The 21,687-nt window shown below is 43.1% G+C and overlaps 1 protein-coding gene across 2 annotated transcripts in view; it reads left to right on the plus strand.

The window, feature by feature from the left end:
* The first annotated feature begins 1,569 nt into the window (after positions 1 to 1,569).
* LOC141089500 (amine sulfotransferase-like) overlaps positions 1,570 to 21,687 on the plus strand; it is a 108,791-nt gene continuing 88,673 nt past the window's right edge. Inside the window, exons 1-2 of one of the 2 annotated variants that reach the window (XM_073575956.1) lie at positions 1,583 to 1,712; positions 4,560 to 4,661. Coding sequence is in view for 1 of the 2 variants with exons in the window: in XM_073575955.1 (XP_073432056.1) it covers positions 1,686 to 1,712 (27 nt within the window). In the remaining variant the exon portion in view is untranslated. Of the gene's footprint in view, positions 1,713 to 4,559; positions 4,662 to 21,687 lie in introns of both variants that reach the window. The other variant, XM_073575955.1, reaches the window with a different exon arrangement.

Below are 21,687 nucleotides of genomic sequence, written 5' to 3' on the forward strand. Positions count from 1 at the left end.
ACCAGGTCTTCATTGAAACTTCAGTTCCAAGCTGTAAATGCTTGGTCAGACCCTGATACCTCATGCATGGGCCGTGGCTGACTGCTTCTATGCCATTATAAAAGGTTCTACTGAGAGTCAATTGATCAGTCAACAACCTGTGTTATTTTCTACCAATAGTACTGTATGAAAATGATATTTGTGGCTGGAATAATAAAAAAAAAAAAATTAGAGTTGTTGCATGAGGTATCAGGACTACCAGCTATGAAGACTTATACTGCTCCCTCAACTACCAGGTCCTCTTTGAAATTTAAATTCCAAGTTGTAAATGCTGGCTCAGACCCTGTCTTATGCATGGCCCATGCCTGACTGCTGCGCCATTATAAAATTTCTACTGTGAATCAATTGATGCCACTTTTTATAGTGTCTGCCCCTAATTTGAGCTTTTGGAGCAGCTTTTTCCCCCCTGAAATTGTTATCTAAGCATTTGATTTAGCCTCCCATTGAATTCAATGAGGTTTGGATACGTTCAACTAACTGTTCGGCGACCTGTTCCTTGAACATCAGTCCGTTCGCCGAATCCGAATTGAACCGTTGAAAGGTTCGCTCATCTCTAAGCTGCAGTGGCTCTGACATTTCAGGGTAATTTTTCAGGAAGTTCTGCACCACCAAATTCAACACATGCATCTAACGAGAGATGTGCGCCAAACCAGCCAGGCCTAGAGCTGATACAAGATTTCAGCTGTTATCGCACACCACCAAGCAGAGCTTGAGGTTCAGCAGTAGTAACCACTCTTCGATCTGTTGTTTGATCCCCATCCACAGCTCCTGCTTGGTGTGGGATTTTTCTCACAAACAGATGAGTTTCAAAACAAACTGGTGTCTTTTCCCCCTGGCTGTGCTGAAGGTGGTCTTACAGGTATTACGCTGTACGAATGAGGAGGTGGTGGAGGAAGCAGAGCAGAAGGAGGAGGTAACATAGGCAGAAAACATCCAGCAATCCTCTGTGGTAGTAGGACATGCGCCAAAAAGCTTTCTGCCTCAAGCCCGGCCGCCAGTACATTTGCCCAGTGGGCAGTTGAGGAGCTATAATGCCCCTGCCCATGCTTACTGGTCCACATATCAGTGGACCTTGCCACTGATGGCATTGAGCAGTGCACACCTGATTTTGTCTGCAAAATGTTCGTGCATTGCAAGAATTGGAAAAGGAGCGGTGACTGGGAACCACGTACGGAGGAACAGCCACTGCCATAAGTTTTTTTAAAAATGTAAGTCTCTACCAGCTGGAACAGCAACATTTCAAATTGCTGTCACTGAGGACCCGGCCTTGTGGGTGAGTAGGAGAGTACTTCCTCTTTCTCTCCAGTGTGTGGGGGATGGACAGCTGAACACTTCCATGGGACGGTGCGATTATGCTCAGTGACACTCCTCTTGGTGGTGCTGTTACATCCTCTCCTTGCAGGGAGCCAGGTCTCCCTGTTGCTAGAGAGTGGGAGGAAGCAGTGATGCGTCATTCGTGAACGATCTGGCTCTTTGATGTGAATGAGGGAGCCAGCTCACCACTGGGAGCAGAGCCAATTGGTTTTTTTCCACTGCTGTTTGCTTAGCTTCTTCCTGCCTGACGCGGGCTGGGAGGAGTCGAGGAGTGAGTGCACACATGATCTGTGATTTGACAATTTGCAGTCACAGAGACTGGACAGTGGTGGATGTCCGGCAGGAGCAGAGGCACTGAGGTGAGGCACTGGAAATGATCTTAGGTTAATAAAAGGATGAAGATTTCTACTTCTCATTAATTTCTGTAGTTACTGCTGCTCTACAGTGGGAAAGTAATAATATAAATCTGAGGCAGAGTAATACTGTGGACAGATCCAGGTATATATAAAATAGTATAATAAGTCAGCCTCAAACACATGTCCTCTAACTGACATGACCAAGCTTTTAACCCCTTAAGAGTGCAATCATGGAATGCTACCTTTTTTTTTTTTTATTTCTTTAAATTTCTGGTCTTTTATTTTTCTCTTCGCCTTCTTCTAAGAGCTGTAAGTTTGACTTTGTCAGCGGGGAAAAAAAATGCATGGCCTTGCGTTTTTCTTATTTTATTAGGGTGAAAAAATTGAGAAATTCATAACAAAAAAAATTTACTTGAGTTTCAATTTTCCAAAACATCTGGGACATATCTAAATATTGTTGGGGTACATATGATGCTTTGATTGCTTCTTAATGCATTTTTTTGTGGCATTGTGACCAATACCCCACAATTCTGGCAAATAATTTTTTTCTTTTATAGTTTTTACAGATCATGTTAATTTTAGATTTAAATAGATTGTACTTTTGTGGACATGTTTATAATTAAAAAAAAAAATTGCACTTCTTTATTAGGGCTCTTTCACATGTCGGTATCTCCGCTACATGTGGTGACAGTTTCCACACGTACCAGAGACACTGACACACACAGACCCATTGAAATGAATGAGTCTGCGCACGTCGGTGTGTTTCCATGGACCGTGTGTTTTGGATGACAGCACGGATCACACGGACCCATTCAATTCAATGAGTCAGTGTGACACGTACCTTAAACGGATGCCATCCGTGCAACATGTATCAGAGCCTGGGAATCAGTGTACAGTTTGCTCTGTTCCCAAGTGCTGAATGCTGCCCTCATGGTTCCCAGCACCAGCAGGGGATAATGGTGAGTAGTAGTCTGCTCCCACTCTCTCCACCTGTGAAAAGAAGGATAAAATAAAAAAATCCTTATACTCACCTGTCCTAAATGTCCCCCACTGTAATCCTTGCCACCGATCATGCATAGGAGTCGGAGAGAATGACGCCTGCAGCGAGCGGGCCTGGGATCTCTGCTGTGCTTATCGAGTGGTGTCCTATCACTTATTGAGGTACAGGGCCCACTCGCTGCAGGCGTCATTCTCCTCCGCTCCTCTTCATGAACGGTCAAGAGCATTACAGGGAGGGGAGGATTAGGACAGGTGAGTACATGGATTTTTTTTTTATTCTTAATATACAGTTGGGCACTGCAGGAGCTGACACTACTCTCATCATGGTGCTGATCTCAGCAACCCCCAGCCTCTGCGGCAAGGTTGGGATACTACCAGGCCAAAAAATAGGTTCAGTATCCCAGGTGTCCTTGTTCCAAGTCAATATATATCCAGTTAAAGGATGATGACACTAAAGAACATCAGAACAACTTGAAAGTCTTATATAGAAATTTCTTTGCAAACCACAGCTAGTCACTAAATCAAAATAGTAAGTCCTAAATAGCATGAATATAGAGACAATTGCATGAAGGCTAAAAGATGCACATAATTACCTTCTCCTACTGTATCCTCACCCATCCCTGTTGACTGTGAGCCCTCGCGGGCAGGGTCCCCTCTCCTTATGTACTTGTGTGTTCCTTATCTTACACATGTTTATTATACTTGTCTATATTTCCCCTTTTCACATGTAAAGCGCCATGGAATAAATGGCGCTATATAAATGCATAATAATAATCATTACCCAGAGTCCGAACCGCTACAATGTACCCCTTGACGCGTGTTTCGGTGTCTTCTTCAGGAGCTTACAGTCTGAGCAAATGGCAGTGCTAAAAAGCCTTCTCTAGACACCTGTACAGGTGTATAATATGGCCCAGGCTTTATAGTTAAGGGACTAGAGTGATAAAAGTGGGAAAAGTAGCACTATGTGCAAGAAGAGCCTTTTTTAGCCAAAAAGAGCCGGCTCTTTTTGGTGAGCGAAGCCAAGTGAGCCGAATTTTAAGGGGATAAGATTTGTTGGATGCAGTGACGAGCCGGAGACAGAAAAGGGGTTAACAGGATTTACTAGAACAGGTTATTATCATACAAGGAATACTCCACGCAGGGAAAGGAGATCAGAACGGCAACAACAGGATTTGCACACAAACACAATATTTGATAAAAAGATGTACAAAAAAGATAACTTATCACTTGCAGTTCTTGTTGGGGAAAGGCTGGAATATCTCCCGCCGATGTCGTAGATTGTGGACAATGTCTCTGGCTCTGTTACGGAGGAACGAAAAGCACTGTCTCCCGACTATGCCGATGGATTCAGTCCCACTTGAATTGAGTGCGCTGGAACATAGAAAGAGTCCTTTATGTGGATTATCTGGAATGGCGCTGAACATGAACCATGTGCACGCTCGCAGGCCGCGGCAGCGAATGATCCTCTGGAATAGTCTCTAGTAACCGAGCAAGTCAGATTGTCTGCCACTGAGGGCGGGAAGGAGCCGTCCAGCAAGGTAGAGTCCGAAGATAGCTCAGTAGGGATACAGTCAGTTTGCAAGTCAGAACGTTGGGGGATGGATGATGTGGAGTTGGCAGTCGGAGCAGAGGGGAGGGAGTCAACCTTCTCCTTGTTCTTCTGTCCCCTTTCCGCCAAATCTCTCGTTCCTCGCTCAGTACCTTCTATCTCCCCCACATCCCCTGCTGTCCTGTGCAAAGTTCCTCCCCTCCCAGAAGAACCTTCAGCCGGCAACAGTGGTGACAGTCCCGATAGTTCCGGCCCCGAAGTGCACCGGAAACCGCTGACTCTCTCGGCTCATGTTCTTACAGGATCACCAAAAGGAGCTGGACTGCCCATCACTAGGAGGAAGAGGCTGAGACTGCAGCAGAAAAGTGAGCAGGAGGAGCCTCAGATCTTTCCTGGTTTTTCAGGTGTGTACTACACTGCAGCTCGTGCTTTGCATTCAGATGCCTCATCATGCAGGTGATGCTCAGGTTAAAGTGAATCTGTTAGCAGATTTTGTTATGTAAGCTGCAGACAGCATGCTGCAGGGGATAAAACACAGATTTCAGCAATCACTGCCCCATTCAGCACTGCCTCCTTGTGCAAACTCCAGGGTATTGTTTCCCTTCAATGATTGTTTTAGCACCAGGAGCTTATCATTGCTGTGACTCCTTCTGGTCTGGCAACTCTCCTGTGCCAGGCAGCTCAGGGTCTATGGACATTGTACTGTATATACATAGCCTGGTGTGGGCAGGGTCAGTTTTTCAGCTCTGCTTTATTGCAAAATCTAAAAGCTCTAATTGTGTCAGAATGGCAGTAATCTAATCGGTAATCCATGAGATAACACTTTGGATTCAGCTTCTCTTTTATGCCTAGCTTCATTCTCTGACAGTACAGCTTGCAAACAACCCATGTCTTGTTGTCAGCACAGTTTGCACCCTTTTCCTTCTTTTTCTGTGCAGCTCTGTTATTGTGACAACCTCCTCTGAATTGTGCATGTCGCTCAGATGGCCTTGTAGAGGTGTTATAGTGTGCACTCTGTCAGATGCAAGGTGCTGGTCAAGTTGCCCCAGTACAAGGTAGTAAAACTTCACTGCACACTCTTGTGTTTAGGTGATCCACAAATTTATTGGAATCAAGTCTGTTTAACAAGGGAGGAAATATTATAATGCAAAGCAACTATATAAACTTAGTAGACATTTCAACCCATCCTTGGTCTCAATCATTATGTTGTTGCAAAAGAAAAAACAGTGCATGAGATTTAGTGATGAGCGAGCATACTCGGTAATGCTTGTTACTCGCCCGAGCATCCCTGTACCCGTGTTACTCGGCGAGCGCCGAGTATTTCCGGGTCTCCGCCCTGCATGTTTGGTGCTCTTTAGATCGCCAATCAACATGCAGGGATTGTCTGCCATGCACTGTGATGTTGCAACCATCTTGGTTGTGGTATTACAGTGATTGGCTGGCCGCATAGCTGGGTACTCGGCGGGAACTCAGGTCTCCACCCAGCATTTTTGTCAGTCTTTAGAGGCCCAATCACCATGCAGGTATTGTCTGACAGGCACTTTTTGTGGTCTTGCAGTGATAGGCTGGCCGCACAGCATCATCAGGGGTATAAGAGACCAGACACTATCCTGCACGTCGCATTCAGCTCCAGATTCAGACAGTGTAGAGATAGTTGCTGCCAAGATAGGGTCAGATTTGTGGGTTTATAAGTTAGTGTGGGTATACCATCATAGAATACACAAATCCAGCTGAACCAACAGTCCTTCTAAGGACTAATTACGGGGTATATAGAATGCAATGCTAGGTAAGCAGGGGAGTGTATGTAGCTATATACATATCAGTGCAAGGCATGCATGCACTGTATGTGGGTATATACAGGGTGGGCCATGTATATGGATACACCTAAATAAAATGGGAATGGTTGGTGATATCAACTTCCTGTTTGTGGCACATTAGTATATGGGAGGGGGAAAACTTTTCAGGATGGGTGGTGACCATGGCGGACATTTTGAAGTTGGCCATTTGTGATCCAACTTTTTTTTTTTTTTTTTCCAGTCGGAAGAGGGTCATGTGACATCAAACTTATTGATAATTTCACAAGAAAAACAATGGTGTGCTTGGTTTCAACGTAACTATTCTTTCATGAGTTATTTATAAGTTGCAAAATTGATGATATTAGCGGCGCTTGTATATAGATGCTGAGTCAGCTGCAAGTACCAAAATACCCCTACCACAGTGGAGTTATAATCAGATGAATAAATAAATAAGATAGTACTTGCGCTATGAGACAAACACCAAAAACATTATTGATTAATTATAATAACTGCAATGATTCAGTAGAAGCCTTGTTTAATCTGAACGAGATGAGGCATAATCTTCCAAAAGGGTCAATATACTAAAGAATAAAAGATAAAAGGTATAAATTCTGCCAGGTACGTATGTGCAAAAAAAAGAAAAAGGGGAGTAAATCAGTGACCTTTTGTGCAAGTATGCAATAGTATTAATACTCTGGATTGTGCAAGCAAGCAAAATAATTAACAAATAAAAACGCTGATATGCAGAGAGAGGACCTGCAGCACAGAAGACATATGATTACTAACAATAGCGTCAGAAAAGAGCAGGGTGCTCAGTGATGTCAAGACTCTGCCCTTAAAGGTAATTAACACTGTCCACTAAGAGTGCTAGAGGTGCTTTGAGCAAACAAAAAATTACTGATGCTATGCCGTTCACAAATAGTAGTAGTGGCCCATCAAATAAGTGCTGGGGGTGTTCAGGACAATGTCCGGTACCTGCACAAAAGCAAAAGGTCACTGATTTACTCCCTTTTTTTTTGCATACGTACCTGGCAGAATTTATACCTTTTATCTTTTATTCTTTAGTTTTTATATTGACCCTTTAGGAAGATTTATGCCTCATCTTGTTCAGCTTAAACAAGGCTTCTACTGAATCATTGCAGGTATTTATTATAATTAATCAGTAATGTTTTTGGTGTTTGTCTCATAGCGCCAGTACTATCTTATTTATTTAGTTATTTATAAGTTTCTCTTTGTTTACAGCCATTGACATGTCGCAGAGGTTAACATGTGAGGAGCGGATAGAAATTGTGTTGATGTCTGGGGAACGCAGTACCCGGGTCATTGCAGCAGATTTCAGTGCAAGACACCCTATGCAAGAAAACTGTCACCATTCCCATTTTATTTAGGTGTATCCATATAAATGGCCCACCCAAAAAAGTTTGCCTCATCACTGAACATAATGTTCTGTGTAAACTGAGGATCCTGTTCCAATTTTTGTTTTGCCGATTCTGCAAATTCAGCTCGCCGATCTGGCATCAGTCGAACATCCCTTCACCAGATATTAGCTACTCACAAATGGCAACCTTACAAAATCCAGCTGCTGTAGCATCTCAACGAGGATGACCCAGATCGGCGCACTGAATTTGCAGAATGGGCAAAACAAAAATTGGAGCAGGGATTCAAATGCTGTCTGCTGCTGCTGCTGCCAATTACATATATTGACCATATATACCTAGCCCCAGGTATCAGTGGCCAGGAATAATTTTTTTTGCATCTTAATCCTGATTATTTTATTCCAAAGCAATCCAGAGCTCCCTTTTTTCTCCATTTGCTTGTTGACACTGCAGAATACAGCCAGATCATTTTCAAAGTACATCGTTAAAATCCAGCTATATTAAATGGGTTTGACCGTCCCAGCCATCACATCTGAGTGACGGAGATCAGGAAAAAAAAACCTTTTACATAAAGGCCCTGTGTGCGCCATCCATGCTGAGTGTCGTGCCGTCGCGGCCACTGTGCACGCGTCACGACAAGTGCCGCCACAGCTGCCATGCGCGCATCATCAACAGGGGCCGCTGCGGCCTCTGTGCACGCTTTAGGGAGGGTCGGCGCGCGGCCTTGTCAGCGCGTGCACACGAGACAGGGCACACTGACCAGCTTCTTCAAAGGTTTTAACCCCTTTCTGCCATATGACGTACTATCCCATACTTGTGTCCTGGGACTTAATTCCCAAGGATGGGATAGTACGTCATAGCGATCAATGGCGCTCCCTGGGAGGAGCGCAGCTGATCGCGGCTGCGTGTCAGCTGATTATCACAGCTGACACCCGGCACTATGTGTCAGGGGCAGTCACGGACCGCCCCCGGCACATTAACCCCTGGCACACTGCGATTAAACATGATCGCAGTGTATTGGGGGCATAGGAGAGAAGCTCGCAGGGAGGGGGCTCCCTCTGTGCTTCCCTGCGACCCTCGGAGCGACGTGATGTCCTGCGGAAAGGCTGCTTCCACAGTGCTGAGGGCAGGCACGAGGAAGCCTGCAGCAGCGCCTGTCAGATCGCTGATAAAAAATCGCATTGCATTCGTCCCAATGTTATTCTATGAGGCAGCTCACATCATGCGATTTTTGATCGGATCCGATCCTTGGACCGAGACAATCACAGCATGCTGCGATTGTCGCAGATTTTCGGATCGGATTCGACAATGCAAGTCTATGGGGGCGTGAAAAAATTGGATTGAAAATGGACCAGATATGTGAGTTGCGATAAAATCGCACCAAAAGCCGGCATTTTTTTTCCAAAATACAGTAATATCACAGTGTCCGGTTAAATAAAGTAACGAATTAATAGATCTTGACACATTAAATAAATAAATATATATATATATATATATATATATATATATATATTTTATACATGTCATAGAGACACATTTATATATATATTTCAAATTCATACAGTTCTTAATTGCAGAATAGCCGCTGAAACATTAGCCGGCTTTTGTATAACATTCTCCTGCCCGACATGAAATGACACATGGTTTACATATAGTTAACCATTTCATTTCATGGTTTTTTTTATGTCTATCACTATTAATTATATGAGGGCTTGTGGGTAAAATTTTGGAGTTGTAGGGGTTCATTTAAGGGGTTAATTCATTGTATTAAATTACGGGGACTCCCTGCAGCCTCAGTGACGTCAGCACTGTACTGCAAAAAATGAGCTGCCATACAGCATCATCAGCGAAAAAATAAAAAAGTTATAGCTCGCAGAATAAAGCGATGCAAAAATAATTTTTTATATAAAATTGTTTTCATTGCATAAAAGTGCCAAAACTTAAAAAAATTATATAAATGAGGTATCGCTGTGATCGTACTGACCCGAAGACTAAAACCACTTCAATTTTACCACACGCAGAACGGTAAAAACGCCCTACCCCCCCAAAAGAAATTCATGAAATGCTGCTTTTTCTTCATTCTGAGTCTCAAAAATCAGAATAAAAAGCGATCAAAAAATGTCATGTGCCCGAAAATGGCACCAATAAAAACGTCAACTCGTCCCACAAAAAATAAGACCTCACATGACTCACTGGGTCAAAATACAGAAAAATTATAGCTCTCAAAATGTGAGGATGCAAAAACTATTTTTACAAACCTAAAAACCCGCTTAAAATAGTAACTCAAACCCCCCTTTATCAACCCCTTAGTTAGGGAAAAATAATAAAATGTATTTATTTCCATTTTCCCATTAGGGTTAGGGCTAGGGATTGAGCTAGGGTTAGGGCTAGAGTAAGGCTGTGTGCACACGATGCGGATTCTGCTGCGGATTTCTCCGCGCAGATTTGGCTAAATCCGTAGGTAAATCCGCAGGTCAAATGACCTTTGTTTTACATGCATATTTAGTGCGGATTAGCCTGTGGTCTTCGCCTGCGTTTTGACACTTGGTAATGGAGCAGGTGTCAAACCGCTGCGGATTCCGCACAAAGAAGTGACATGCTGCGGATTTAAAACCGCAGCAAATCCGCACGGAAAAATCTGCAGCATGTGCACTGCATTTTTCATTTGCCATTGAATATAAAGATACTGTACAATGCAGTAGAAACTGCTGTGGATCCGCAGGGCCAAATCCGCTGCGGATCCGCAACAGAAACCGCAACGTGTGCACACACTCTTAGGGTTAGGGCTAGGGTTAAGGGTGTGTTGGGGTTAGGGTTGAAGTTAGAATTGGGGGTTTCCATTGTTTGGGCACATCAGGGGCTCTCCAAACGCACCATGGTGTCTGATCTCAATTCCAGCCAATTCTGCGTTGAAAAGTCAAACGATGCTCCTTCCCTTCCAAGCTCTGCCATGCGCCCAAACAATGGTTTACCCCCACATATGGGGTATCAACCTACTCAGCACAAATTGCGCAACAAATTTTGTTGTCAAATTTCTCCTGTTACCTTTAGGAAAATAAGAAATTGGGGGCAAAAATATCATTTTTGTGGAAAAAAATTATTTTTTTTTTATTTTTATGGCTCTACGTTATAAACTTCTGTGAAGCACTTGGGGGTTCAAAGTGCTCACCACACATCTAGATAAGTTCCTTGGGGTGTATAGTTTCCAAAATGTGGTCACTTGTGGGGGGTTTCCACAGTTTAGGCACATCAGGGGCTCTCCAAAGGCAACATGACACCGACAGACCATTCCATCAAAGTCTGCATTCCAAAAAGTCACTACTTCCCTTCCGAGCCCCTACGTGTGCCCATACAGTAGCTTTCTCCCACATATGGGGTATCAGCTTACTCAGGAAAAATTGGACAACAACTTTTGGGGTCCAATTTCTCCTCTTACCCTAGGTAAAATGAAAAAATTGGGGACTAAAAGATCATGTTTGTGGATTTTTTTATTTTCACGCCTGGGCGTTATAAACTTCTATGAAGCACTTGGGGGTTCAGAGTTCTCACCACACATCTAGATAAGTTCATTGGGGGTCTAGTTTCCAAAATGGTGTCATTTGTGGGGGTCTCCACTGTTTTGGCACATCAGGGGCTTTCCAAACGTGACATGGCGTCCGATCTCAATTCCAGCCAAAAAAGTCAAATGGCGCTGCTTCCCTTTAGAGCTCTGCTATGTGCCCAAATAGTTGTTTACCCCCACATATGGGGTATCAATCAGCATGCTCAGGACAAAGTGCACAATTACTTTTGGTGTCCTGTTACCCTTGGGAAAATAAAAATTTTGGGTGAAAAGATCATGTTTGTGGAAAAAATATGATTTTTTTATTTTCATGCCCGGGCGCTATAAACTTCTGTGAAGCCCTTGGGGGTTTAAAGTGCTCACCACACATCTAGATAAGTTCCTTGGGTGATCTAGTTTCCAAAATGGGGTCAGTTGTGGGGGGTTTCCACTGTTTAGGCACATCAGGGACTCTCCAAACGTGACATGGTGTTCGATCTGAATTCCAGCAAATTTTGCGTTGAAAAAGTCAAACGGCGCTCCTTCCCTTCTGAGCTCTGCCATACGCCGAAACAGTGGTTCCCCCCACATATCAGGTATCAGCATACTCAGGACAAATTACACAATAACTTTTGATGTCCAATTTCTTCTGTTACCCTTGGTAAAATAAAAAAAATTGGACCTGAAGTAATTTTTTTGTGAAAAAAAGTTAAATGTTCATTTTTTTTAAAACATTCAAAAAATTCTTGTGAAGCACCTCAAGGGTTGATAAACTTCTTGAACGTGGTTTTGAGCACCTTGAGGGGTGGAGTTTTTAGAATGGTGTCACTTTTGAGTATTTTCTATCATATAACAACAAAAAAAAATGTTGGTTCCCAAATTATGCTGATGTAAAGTAAACATGTGGGAAATGTTACTTATTAAATTTTTTGTGTGCCATATCTCTGTGATTTAAAGGCATAAAAATTCAAAGTTGGAAAATTGTGAAATTTTATGTGAATGAAATTTTACCACTATCATGAAGTACAATATGTCACGAGAAAACAAAGTCAGAATCACTGAGATCCATGGAATCATTCCAGAGTTATTACCTTATAAAGGGACAGTGGTCAGAATTGTAAAAATTGGCCTGGTCATTAACGTGCAAACCACCGTTGGGGGGTTAAGGGGTTAAAGGACCCGTGGCGAATTTGCAATTGAGAGCCGCCGGCCCACCGGGCGAATACCCTCCTGGGCAGATTATCAATCCGGGCCTGAACATACTTCTTCCATTTTCACAGAGAGTACTTTCTCTCTGCAATGCCATTTTGTTCTGGGTTGTATGGAATGGTAGTCTGGAACATGATTTCATCCTTTTTCAAAATGGTTTGCACCTTACCACTTGTATATTCAGTTCCATTATCTGCACACAGGGATTTGGCATTTTTCCAAATTTGTTAAACACAACAGAAAGATATTCTTCAAGTTTCTGTGGATCTTCATCCTTACTGTGAAGCAGGTAGGTGGCTGTATATTTGGGGTATTCATCAATAAATGTGAGAAAAATATCTCTACTTGCTAGGAGTTGGAACACTCATTGAACCGTATACATTTGTATGTATCAGATCCAGTGGCTGTGCAGATCTAGTGATGCTTATTTTAGGAAAGGATTTTCTGCACATTTTCCCTTTAAGACAGCTGGTGCACTTCATCATTTGACTACACTGGTTGATTTCAATACCATTTGCAAGTTGAGCTAGCTTTCTTACTGCTTCTGGGTCTCTGTGCCCAAAACGTCTGTGCCATACATGGATGCAGTACTTATGTAGATCTTATCTAGCACAGTACATTCTTTCTTTGCATTTTAGTTGATAAAGTTCATCTTGGATTCTTCCTTCTGCAAGAGTCTGACCCTTCTTTGAGATGATGCAGCTGTTATCTTTAAAAGTAACTACATTCCCCTTTTGCGTGAGCTCTTTTACTATCAAAAGTTTGCTTTCAAGGCTGGGAACATAGAGAGCATCTTTTACTGGGCTCCTTCTGCTTTGTGCTGAGGAAACTGGACAGTGGAGGTAGCAGACTCCTACTCCTTCTGGTTATATAGTGACCATTAGCTAAGATGACCTTTTCTGACTTGCTTTCATTATGGTCAGTGAAGAAATCGCTATTTGTCATATGGCTGCTTGCACCAGAATCTATACACTATACATGCTTTGCAGATGGGCCTGTACTGGCATTAACTGCAGCTTCAGCACATGCAGAAACTTCCTTTACAGCTGTTTTAACCCTTTGATGACTGTTCTGCTTTTTAAACTGACTCATTCTTGCTTTCCAAATTCTGCAGTCTGCTTTAAGGTGGCCGGGCTTTTTACAAACAAAACATTCATGAGTTTCTCTTAGATTGCTCTTATATTTAGGGAAATCCTGTGTCTTTTAATGCTGTTTCTGCTCTGGATTCATTACCGCTGCATACATGCTGTGCTTTTCTCTTGAATTCATTCACAAGTTTGCCTTTAACATACTCTAGTGTCAGGTCATCATCTGGGCGTGCATCTACTGTAGAGCAGTCATGAGTCTGTCATAACTATCTGGAAGACCACTTAATAGAAGTGCAGCAACATGAAAATCTTTAATTTCTTCTCCAATACCCCTGAGACGCTCCACAATCACTATGGTGTTTCTTATATAGTCCTGCATATTCTGTCCATCACTTAGCTTAGACTGATACAGAATTCTCATGAGATAAAGCTTATTGCTGAGATTTGATCTTTCATGCACTTTCTGTAACTCATCTCACATCTCCTTTGCAGTTGCACACTTGCATATATGCACAATCTGATTATCATCTACATTGAGCGAGATTGTGCTTTCTGATCCTTCTCTAGCCAATCATTTGGTAGTTGATGAGGCACTTGTTCCTGAGTTTATTTCCACATACCTTCTCTTATGAGCAGCATCTTCACCTTGAATTTCCAGGACTGGTAGTTCTATTTAGTGAGGCTTGGCACTTAGAACTTGACAGGATTGCTGCTAGTAGACATCTTCTCTGTTACTCTGTGCTGCTTTTGTTTTGGGCTTCTGTTGCTGTGCTACTCTGGGGTTCTGTGTCACTCTGGGCCCATAACCTTTTGGCAGCGGATTATTCAGGATACTCTCCAAGCGTGTGACAACAAAGCTTCTTTATTCAGAAACTAACAGGAACAATATATGATAAGCTTAATAGATTGGGAATAAATAATTTGTGTCTATCTGTGCAGCATCTACAGAAGGCTGCTTCTCTCATGCACAGACACAGGAAAAACAGGAAAGAGTCACATGCTATGCCTGTGTGAGCCTCTGGGAGTTTTTTTTTTACTTTATAAACAGCATACAAATCTAGCATCTAAGTACTCAGACAGGAATGGAGTTGTTGCACCAAACATATTCCAACACTCAGTGGGAGCTCGGGTCCCCACCCTGCATGTTTAGCACTATTTAGAGCGCCAATCAACATGCAGGAATTGCCTGCCACACACTGTAATGCCACAGCCATGTTGGTTGTGGCAGTACAGTGATTGGCTGGCTCACAGCATCATCAAGTATATATCGGACCTGGCGCCGCCCTACTCGTCACAGTCAGCTCTGGACTTATGCAGTGTAGGGAGAGTTGCTGCAGAGATGGGGACAGATTTGGTGGTGTATAATTGTTAGTGTGGGTATGCCATATTGAATGCACAAATCCATCTAAACCAACAGTCCTTCTAAGAACTAATTACGGTGTATAAAGATATCAGTGGTAGGTAGGCTAGGCAGGCATTGTATGTGGCATACTTCACTGCATACAGCAAGAGGGTCCATTCCATTACTGTCTGCTACTGCTTATTACAGATGCCTGCCATGTATACATAACCCCAGGTATCAATAGCCAGCCTGGGCTACTGTCAAATTTTGTTGAAGTATCTTATACAAATTATTGACACCAGTTTCCTGGGAAAAAATTAGTTACCTAAAGGACAGCTATTTTAAACAGGAATTTGGCAATCACAGGGATCACATCTGAGTGTGCAGAAAATTCTGCCCTTTCTGGGCTACTGTTAAATTTTGTTGGAGTCTCTTATGCACATTATTAAAAAGTAAAAACTTGGCACTCAACTTATGTCTTAGTGTGGTAATTTTATTTTTGCAGTCTGTAAAGAAACGTTTCGGTCCAACATGTGGAAGATATAGGTTTAGGGTATAAAGTAGTTGCCAGTACTATGGGAGAAAGGCAAAAAAGGAGACTTTTGAGTTTGCTTCATAGTATATGGCTCGTCTATATAGGGTAAAATATAGGAAAAAAAGAGAAAAAAAGGAAAAAAAAAACATGGGTAAATTACCTGTGTTGGATAGTATTGGGCAATAAATAAATTGTGCCGCTTATATGTGTGTTGGAGCTGTGTTAGAAATAAATGGTTAATAATTAATGCAGGCAACCAATTGAATGTGTGTATAAAAGGGTATAGGTGAACATACCATCAAAACCCCTTCAAAAGCTGAGGTGTAGTTGTGGCTGGGGAGAAGAAATTTAGATAAAGATTTAACTACAGAAGCGTATATGTGAGACCTAAAAAATTATAGGCAGTGAAAATTAGGGCTTACCAGTAGTGGTCAGTGGGTTCCCCCAATGTGTAACGCGGTATTCACCACTTGTTAGCGTTAGTCTGAAGCGCTACATGTGAGTTTTAAATAAGGGAAAGGCGGGTTCTGTTGACCGGATGTGACTTAACCGGAAGTCTCATCACCATAAGTTCCACTTCAAGGAGATAGTGTTTTATAGTGTTCCACATACCGGAAGTAACATTGTTTGCGTTCACTGATTGTGGGTTAAGGAAATTAAATGTTAAGATAATATTCTGAGATATGGGATCAAAAAAAGGTAGTAAGCACTATGTGAAGTGTCATAAATCCTTTCTTTAACAATTCAGACACATTAATTCCTGCATTGAAGCATGGATTTATGTATTTTTACATCAATTAAAGAATTTGCTCCTAAGACCTTGTGGGGGCATCAAAACACATTACTAGACCCCAATTAGAGGACAATAAAACTTTCACTCCTTATCTATGAACTGGTCCAATATTTATGTTTATCCCTCTCCCATAATGATAGTTCTGCTTCACGTCACTTGTCTTATCTATTGCATTTTTTCTGTGCTGTGTTGTGCATAAATATGTGATTCTTCAGATTTTGTATTAGTCAATGCCTGATGAAGAGACCTGAGTAGTCTCGAAAGCTTGCAATTTGTTACCATCTTTTCAGTTAGGCCGGTTTCACATTAGCGCATTTTCAGCGCGCGCACGGCCGGGGGTAGCTCCGCCCCCGAGCCGGCTCTCTGCCCGGCGTGCCCGCCCCTTGCTTGTAGCGCCGCCTACTAGCAGACAGCGGCGCCTGCGATCGGCGCACCCTATCTTTAGCATAGGGTGCGCAGATCGTGCGCAGGCCGTGCGCTAGTTGCGCTTTGACCTGTGCTGCGCACTTTTGACGGTGCGCCGTGCGCGCCAAAATCAAACTTTTCGGATTTTGGCGCGCACGGCGCACCGTCAAAAGTGCGCAGCGCAGGTCAAAGCGCAACTAGCGCACGGCCTGCGCACGATCTGCGCACCCTATGCTAAAGATAGGGTGCGCCGATCGCAGGCGCCGCTGTCCGCTAGTAGGCGGCGCTACAAGCAAGGGGCGGGCACGCCGGGCAGAGAGCCGGCTCGGGGGCGGAGCTACCCCCGGCCGTGCGCACGCTGAAAATGCGCTAATGTGAAACCAGCCTTAGCCATTAAAAGGTATCATCTACTTAGGACTCTTAATTCTGAATATTCTTCTATCTACTGGCTAAGAGGAAGGAAGAAGCTGAGATAGAGTAAAGACCAAGGAAAGAACAGTCAAATAGGTTGGTGGTGGATAGGTCCAGGATTATGGATCAAAGGGAGGGTTTGCCAGAAGGAATCAATATAATCAACTCTGTAATAAACAAACTATATTAATATCCATGAATACATCACAACCTTGCAATACTATACATTAGTGAATCGTAATATTAATAAGAGAATGCAGGATATATCTTAAAAGTCCAGACCATGTATATCTTACAAGGTGTACAATGAAACACTATACAAATTATTGGCACGAGTTTGCTGAAAAGAAAAAGTTACCTACAAGGCATTTATTTTAAATAGGGGTTTGGCCGTCACAGCGATCACATCTGAGTGCACAAAAAATTCTGCCATTTCTGGGCTACTGTCAAATTTTGTTTAATTGTCTTATACAAGTTATTGACACCAGTTTGCTGAAAAAGAATAGTTACCTACAGGCCAGCTATTTTAAACTGGGTTAGGCCATCACAGTGATCATATCTGAGTGTGCAGAAAATTCTGTCATTTCTGAGCTACTGTCAAATTTTCTTGGAGTGTCTTATAGAAGTTATTGACTCCAGTTTGCTGAAAAAAAAATAGTTACCTACAGGGCATTTATTTGACTCATGGGTTTGGCCATCACAGGGTTCACATCTGAGTGCGCTGAAAATTCTTCTATTTCTGGACTACTGTCAAATTTTGTTGGAGTGTGTCTTATACAAGTTATTAATACCAGTTTTCTGAAAAAAATAGTTGTGGACAGCTCTGAAAGAGCAGGCAGATCTGTGGCTGACACCACTGAACCTACAGCCAGGCATGGTCGTGTGTGACAATGGCCGGAACCTGGTGGCGGCTTTGAGGCGAGGCGAGCTCACACAACAGCTCCTCATGGTTCAGCTGTTCCTCAAAACCTACCCGGAGCTGCTGGATCTGCTTGTCAAAGTACGCCGCCTGTGTCCCCATTTTAGAAAGTCATCTACAGCTTCAGCCGCCCTTACTGTGCTTCAGCAGCATTTGCAGCTTCCAGCTCACCGACTGGTGTGTGATGTCCCCACGCATTGGAACTCTACACTGCATATGTTGGAAAGGATTTGTGAGCAGAAGAGGGCAATTATTGACTATGAGCATCAACAAGGCAGTTGGTATTAAGTTCCGATTCCACACATGAAAATAATAATCTTTATTTTTATATAGAGCTAACATATTCCGCAGCGCTTTACAGTTTGCACACATTATCATCACTGTCCCCGATGGGGCTCACAATCGAAATTCCCTATCAGTATGTCTTTGTGTCTTTGGAAACCCACGCAAGCACGTGGAGAACATACAAACTCCTTGCAGATGTTGTCCTTGGTGGGATTCGAACCCAGGACTCCAGTGCTGCAAGGCACATATGTACCATCCTACAAAACTTTGAGTACTCCACCAAGAAGGTGAGCATCGATGAAGCCATAATTAGGTTACCATCCCACTTCTCTGCATTCTAAAAAACTCTGCTCACAATGAAAGAGGATTCATTGCAGCCGGAGCATGATGAGATGGAGCAAGGAACCATACTGGGTGATTACACACAGCCCAGCCTCATGTTATCCCAACATGGATTGGTTGACAATGAGGAAGAGGAGGAGAAAGTGCAGGAGCTACTTTCATGCTCTATAGACGGTACTACAATCACAACTGTCATACCGTCTGTTCAGCATGGATGGCCTGAGCACAGGGAGGAGGAGGACAGAGTGGTCAGTTGTCCTGTTGGTGAGGATAGGGAAGTCTTGCCTGTTGGCAATCTGGCATGCATGGCAGACTTTATGTTGCAATGTCTTCCCTGTGACCCTCACATTATCAAAATTTTCAGTGACTCTCATTACTGGTTGGGTGACACTTCTAGATCCACGCTACAAGGAGAACTTTCAATCTCTTCTTCCAGAGGCAGATAGGTGTACTAAAATTTTGCAGTACCGGAGGGCCATTGTTGCGGAATGATTAAAAAAATTCCCATCTGAAAACGCTGGCGGCAGATGTAAAAATTCTTTGGACAACCAAGTAGTAGAGGGGAGAGAGATACAACTACAATCCAGCAAAGGCAGAGGTAAACTGGCAAAGTTCTGGGAGAGTTTTCTCTGACCTTCCCATCACCCTGGCCCAGAGGCGTGGGTACTCTCACGAGTGCAAAGTTTGGGAAGATGCTGAGGGAGTACCTTGTTGACCATACCAACTTCCTCCATGATTCCTCTGTGCCTTTTAATTACTGGGTATCCAAGCTGGACATGTGGCATGAACTGGCTCTCTACGCCATGGAGTTCCTGGCATGCCCTTAATAAATAAATAATCTTTATTTTTATATAGCGCTAACATATTCCGCAGCGCTTTACAGTTTGCACACATTTTCATCACTGTCCCCGATGGGGCTCACAATCTGAATTCCATATCAGTATGTCTTTGGAGTGTGGGAGGAAACCCACGCAAACACGGGGAGAACATACAAACTCCTTGCAGATGTGGTCCTTGGTGGGATTCGAACCCAGGACCCCAGCGCTGCAAGGCTGCAGTGCTAACCACTGAGCCACCGTGCTGCCCTTCTACTAGCATTTTGTCAGAGCGGGTTTTTAGTGCCACTGGTGGAATTATAACTGATAAGCGCATCCGCCTGTCAACTGAAAATGCTGACAGGCTAACTCTTATAAAAATGAACAAGGGCTGGATTGGCCCAGACTTCTCTACATCACCAAATGATAACAGTGAAACATAACCTTCAATATGTCTTTTTTGGGAGGTGTATTCCCATGTAAATCTTCACATCCACACAAAGGTATACACTGTATATGCCATGATGCAACAGCCAACTTATTTTTTAAAAGGGTTGTTTTTATGCCCTTTAAAAAAATAAAGGTTAGCATGGTATGTTGATGTGTACCCCCTAGGGAAAAATATTTTTCAACCCGTACACTAATGTATGGGCATTATAAGTATAGGAGACCCACTCCTTTAAACTGGGAAAACATTTTTCAAAGGCTATCCTCCATGTCTCGTCCGACACCAGCAATAGATCACCCTGGTGAACGTGTTCGGTGATGCAACAGCCAATAAACTTTTTTGCAAGGGTCTTTATGATGGGAATTACAAGTATAAGAGACCCGCTTCTTTAAACTGGGGATAACATTTTTCAGAGGCCATCCTCTACATTTCTTCCTTGGGGGATTGGAGTGAGTGCAAATTTTGGGCTGACCTTGTATTCACTTCATGGGCAAACTTTAGGTGACTTTAAAAAATCAGAATAATGGGTTCAAAGGCTTATTGGGGTGCATGTAACTTTGGTGCAGGGCAGGCCATGCATTCAATGCATAAACAAACAGTATGGGAGTGCCAAATTAATAATGTGAACTTGGTTTTCATGTGGCCATTCAGTACATGGTTTCAAAGGCTTATTGGGGTGCGTGTAACTTTGGTGCAGGGCAGGCCTTGCATTCAAAGCAAAGCAAACAGCATGGGAGTACTGCCAAATGAATACTTGGAACTTTGGTTGTATGTGGTCGTCCATGACGTCTGTTTAATGGGTTGTTGGAGTGCGTCCAAATTTTGGGCAGCCCTGCCATTCACTGCATATGCAATAACAGTATAAGGGAACCACTGTTTAATAATGGGAACAGCAATGCATAACCGGCTTATGGATCTCTAAGAAAAATGAGGGCCAACTGCTGGCCCTATAAAAATAGACTTTGTGACTTTGTGTCCCTCCTTCATAAATGAAACAGGATGTGTCTTATGATGTGTCACACACCACATGGCCAAATAAGGTTGTAAAATGTTAAAATGTGATTTCCCAGTGAATGCATTTGCATTGGTTGAAAGCAATGGTATAGTTGAAAAACGCATCAAAAACGCTACGTGTGAACATAACCCAAGTGGTGGAGGAACATTTTTGTTTTGGGTTATTTGTTTTGTCATTACCCTGTAAAGGATGTTCCTTAACATATTTCCCAGGAAAATCCATTTTGGTTTTGTTTTTGAATGTTTTAGTGTGCGCCTGTAAAAGTGGCATAATACTCTGGCAACATTGTTCACAGCTGTGACCTGGGAGTCAAAAATGCTTCCAGGGGTATTCCTCATGATGATCCCATGTCATTTGAGCACTGTTCCCATTGATTTCAGACATTTTTTACCCGAAAAGGACCCCCGGGGGGAGATCGCTGCAAAAATGCTTGGTTTTCCCATAGACTTACATTGGGCTCGTTTCTCGGGTCCAGCACCCGAGCTTTCCAATTTGCATTTTAGTGCTCGCCCATCACTAATGCTGATATTCGTTGGCAACTCTAAGTACTCCATCTTTTTGCTCGAGTGGGGTCTCTCCAGTGCCTATGTCAAGTTCATGCAAGTTAGTACACCTGTCTGCCTCTGGAACAAGAGATTGAAAGTTCTCCTTGTAGCGTGGGTCTAAAAGTGTCACTGCCCAGTAATGACTGTTACTCAATATTTTTACAATGCGAGGGTCATGGGAAAGACTGCGCAACATAAAGTCAGCCATGCATGCCAGACTGATAACAGGCAAGCCTTCCATGTCCTCATCAACAGGACAACTGACCAAGGTGTCCTCCTCCCCCTCTTCCTTGCTGTCCTCAGGCTATCCATGCTGAACAGATGGTATGACAGTTGTGCTTGTAGTACAGTGTATAGCTCATAAAAGTAGCTCCTGTTCTTCCTCCTCCTCCTCTTCCTCATTGTCAACCAATCCACATTGGGATGACATGAGACTGGGTTGTGTGTAATCACCCTGTATGGTTCCTTGATCCATGTCCTCGTGCTCTGCCTTCAATGCATTCTCTTTCATTGTGAGCAGAGAGCTGTTCAGAATGCACATGAGCGGGATGGTGATGCTAATTAT

The sequence above is a fragment of the Dendrobates tinctorius genome, unplaced genomic scaffold, assembly GCF_039654945.1.
Source record: "Dendrobates tinctorius isolate UK_male_01 unplaced genomic scaffold, ASM3965494v1 ptg000046l, whole genome shotgun sequence".
NCBI classification, from domain to species: domain Eukaryota; kingdom Metazoa; phylum Chordata; class Amphibia; order Anura; family Dendrobatidae; genus Dendrobates; species Dendrobates tinctorius.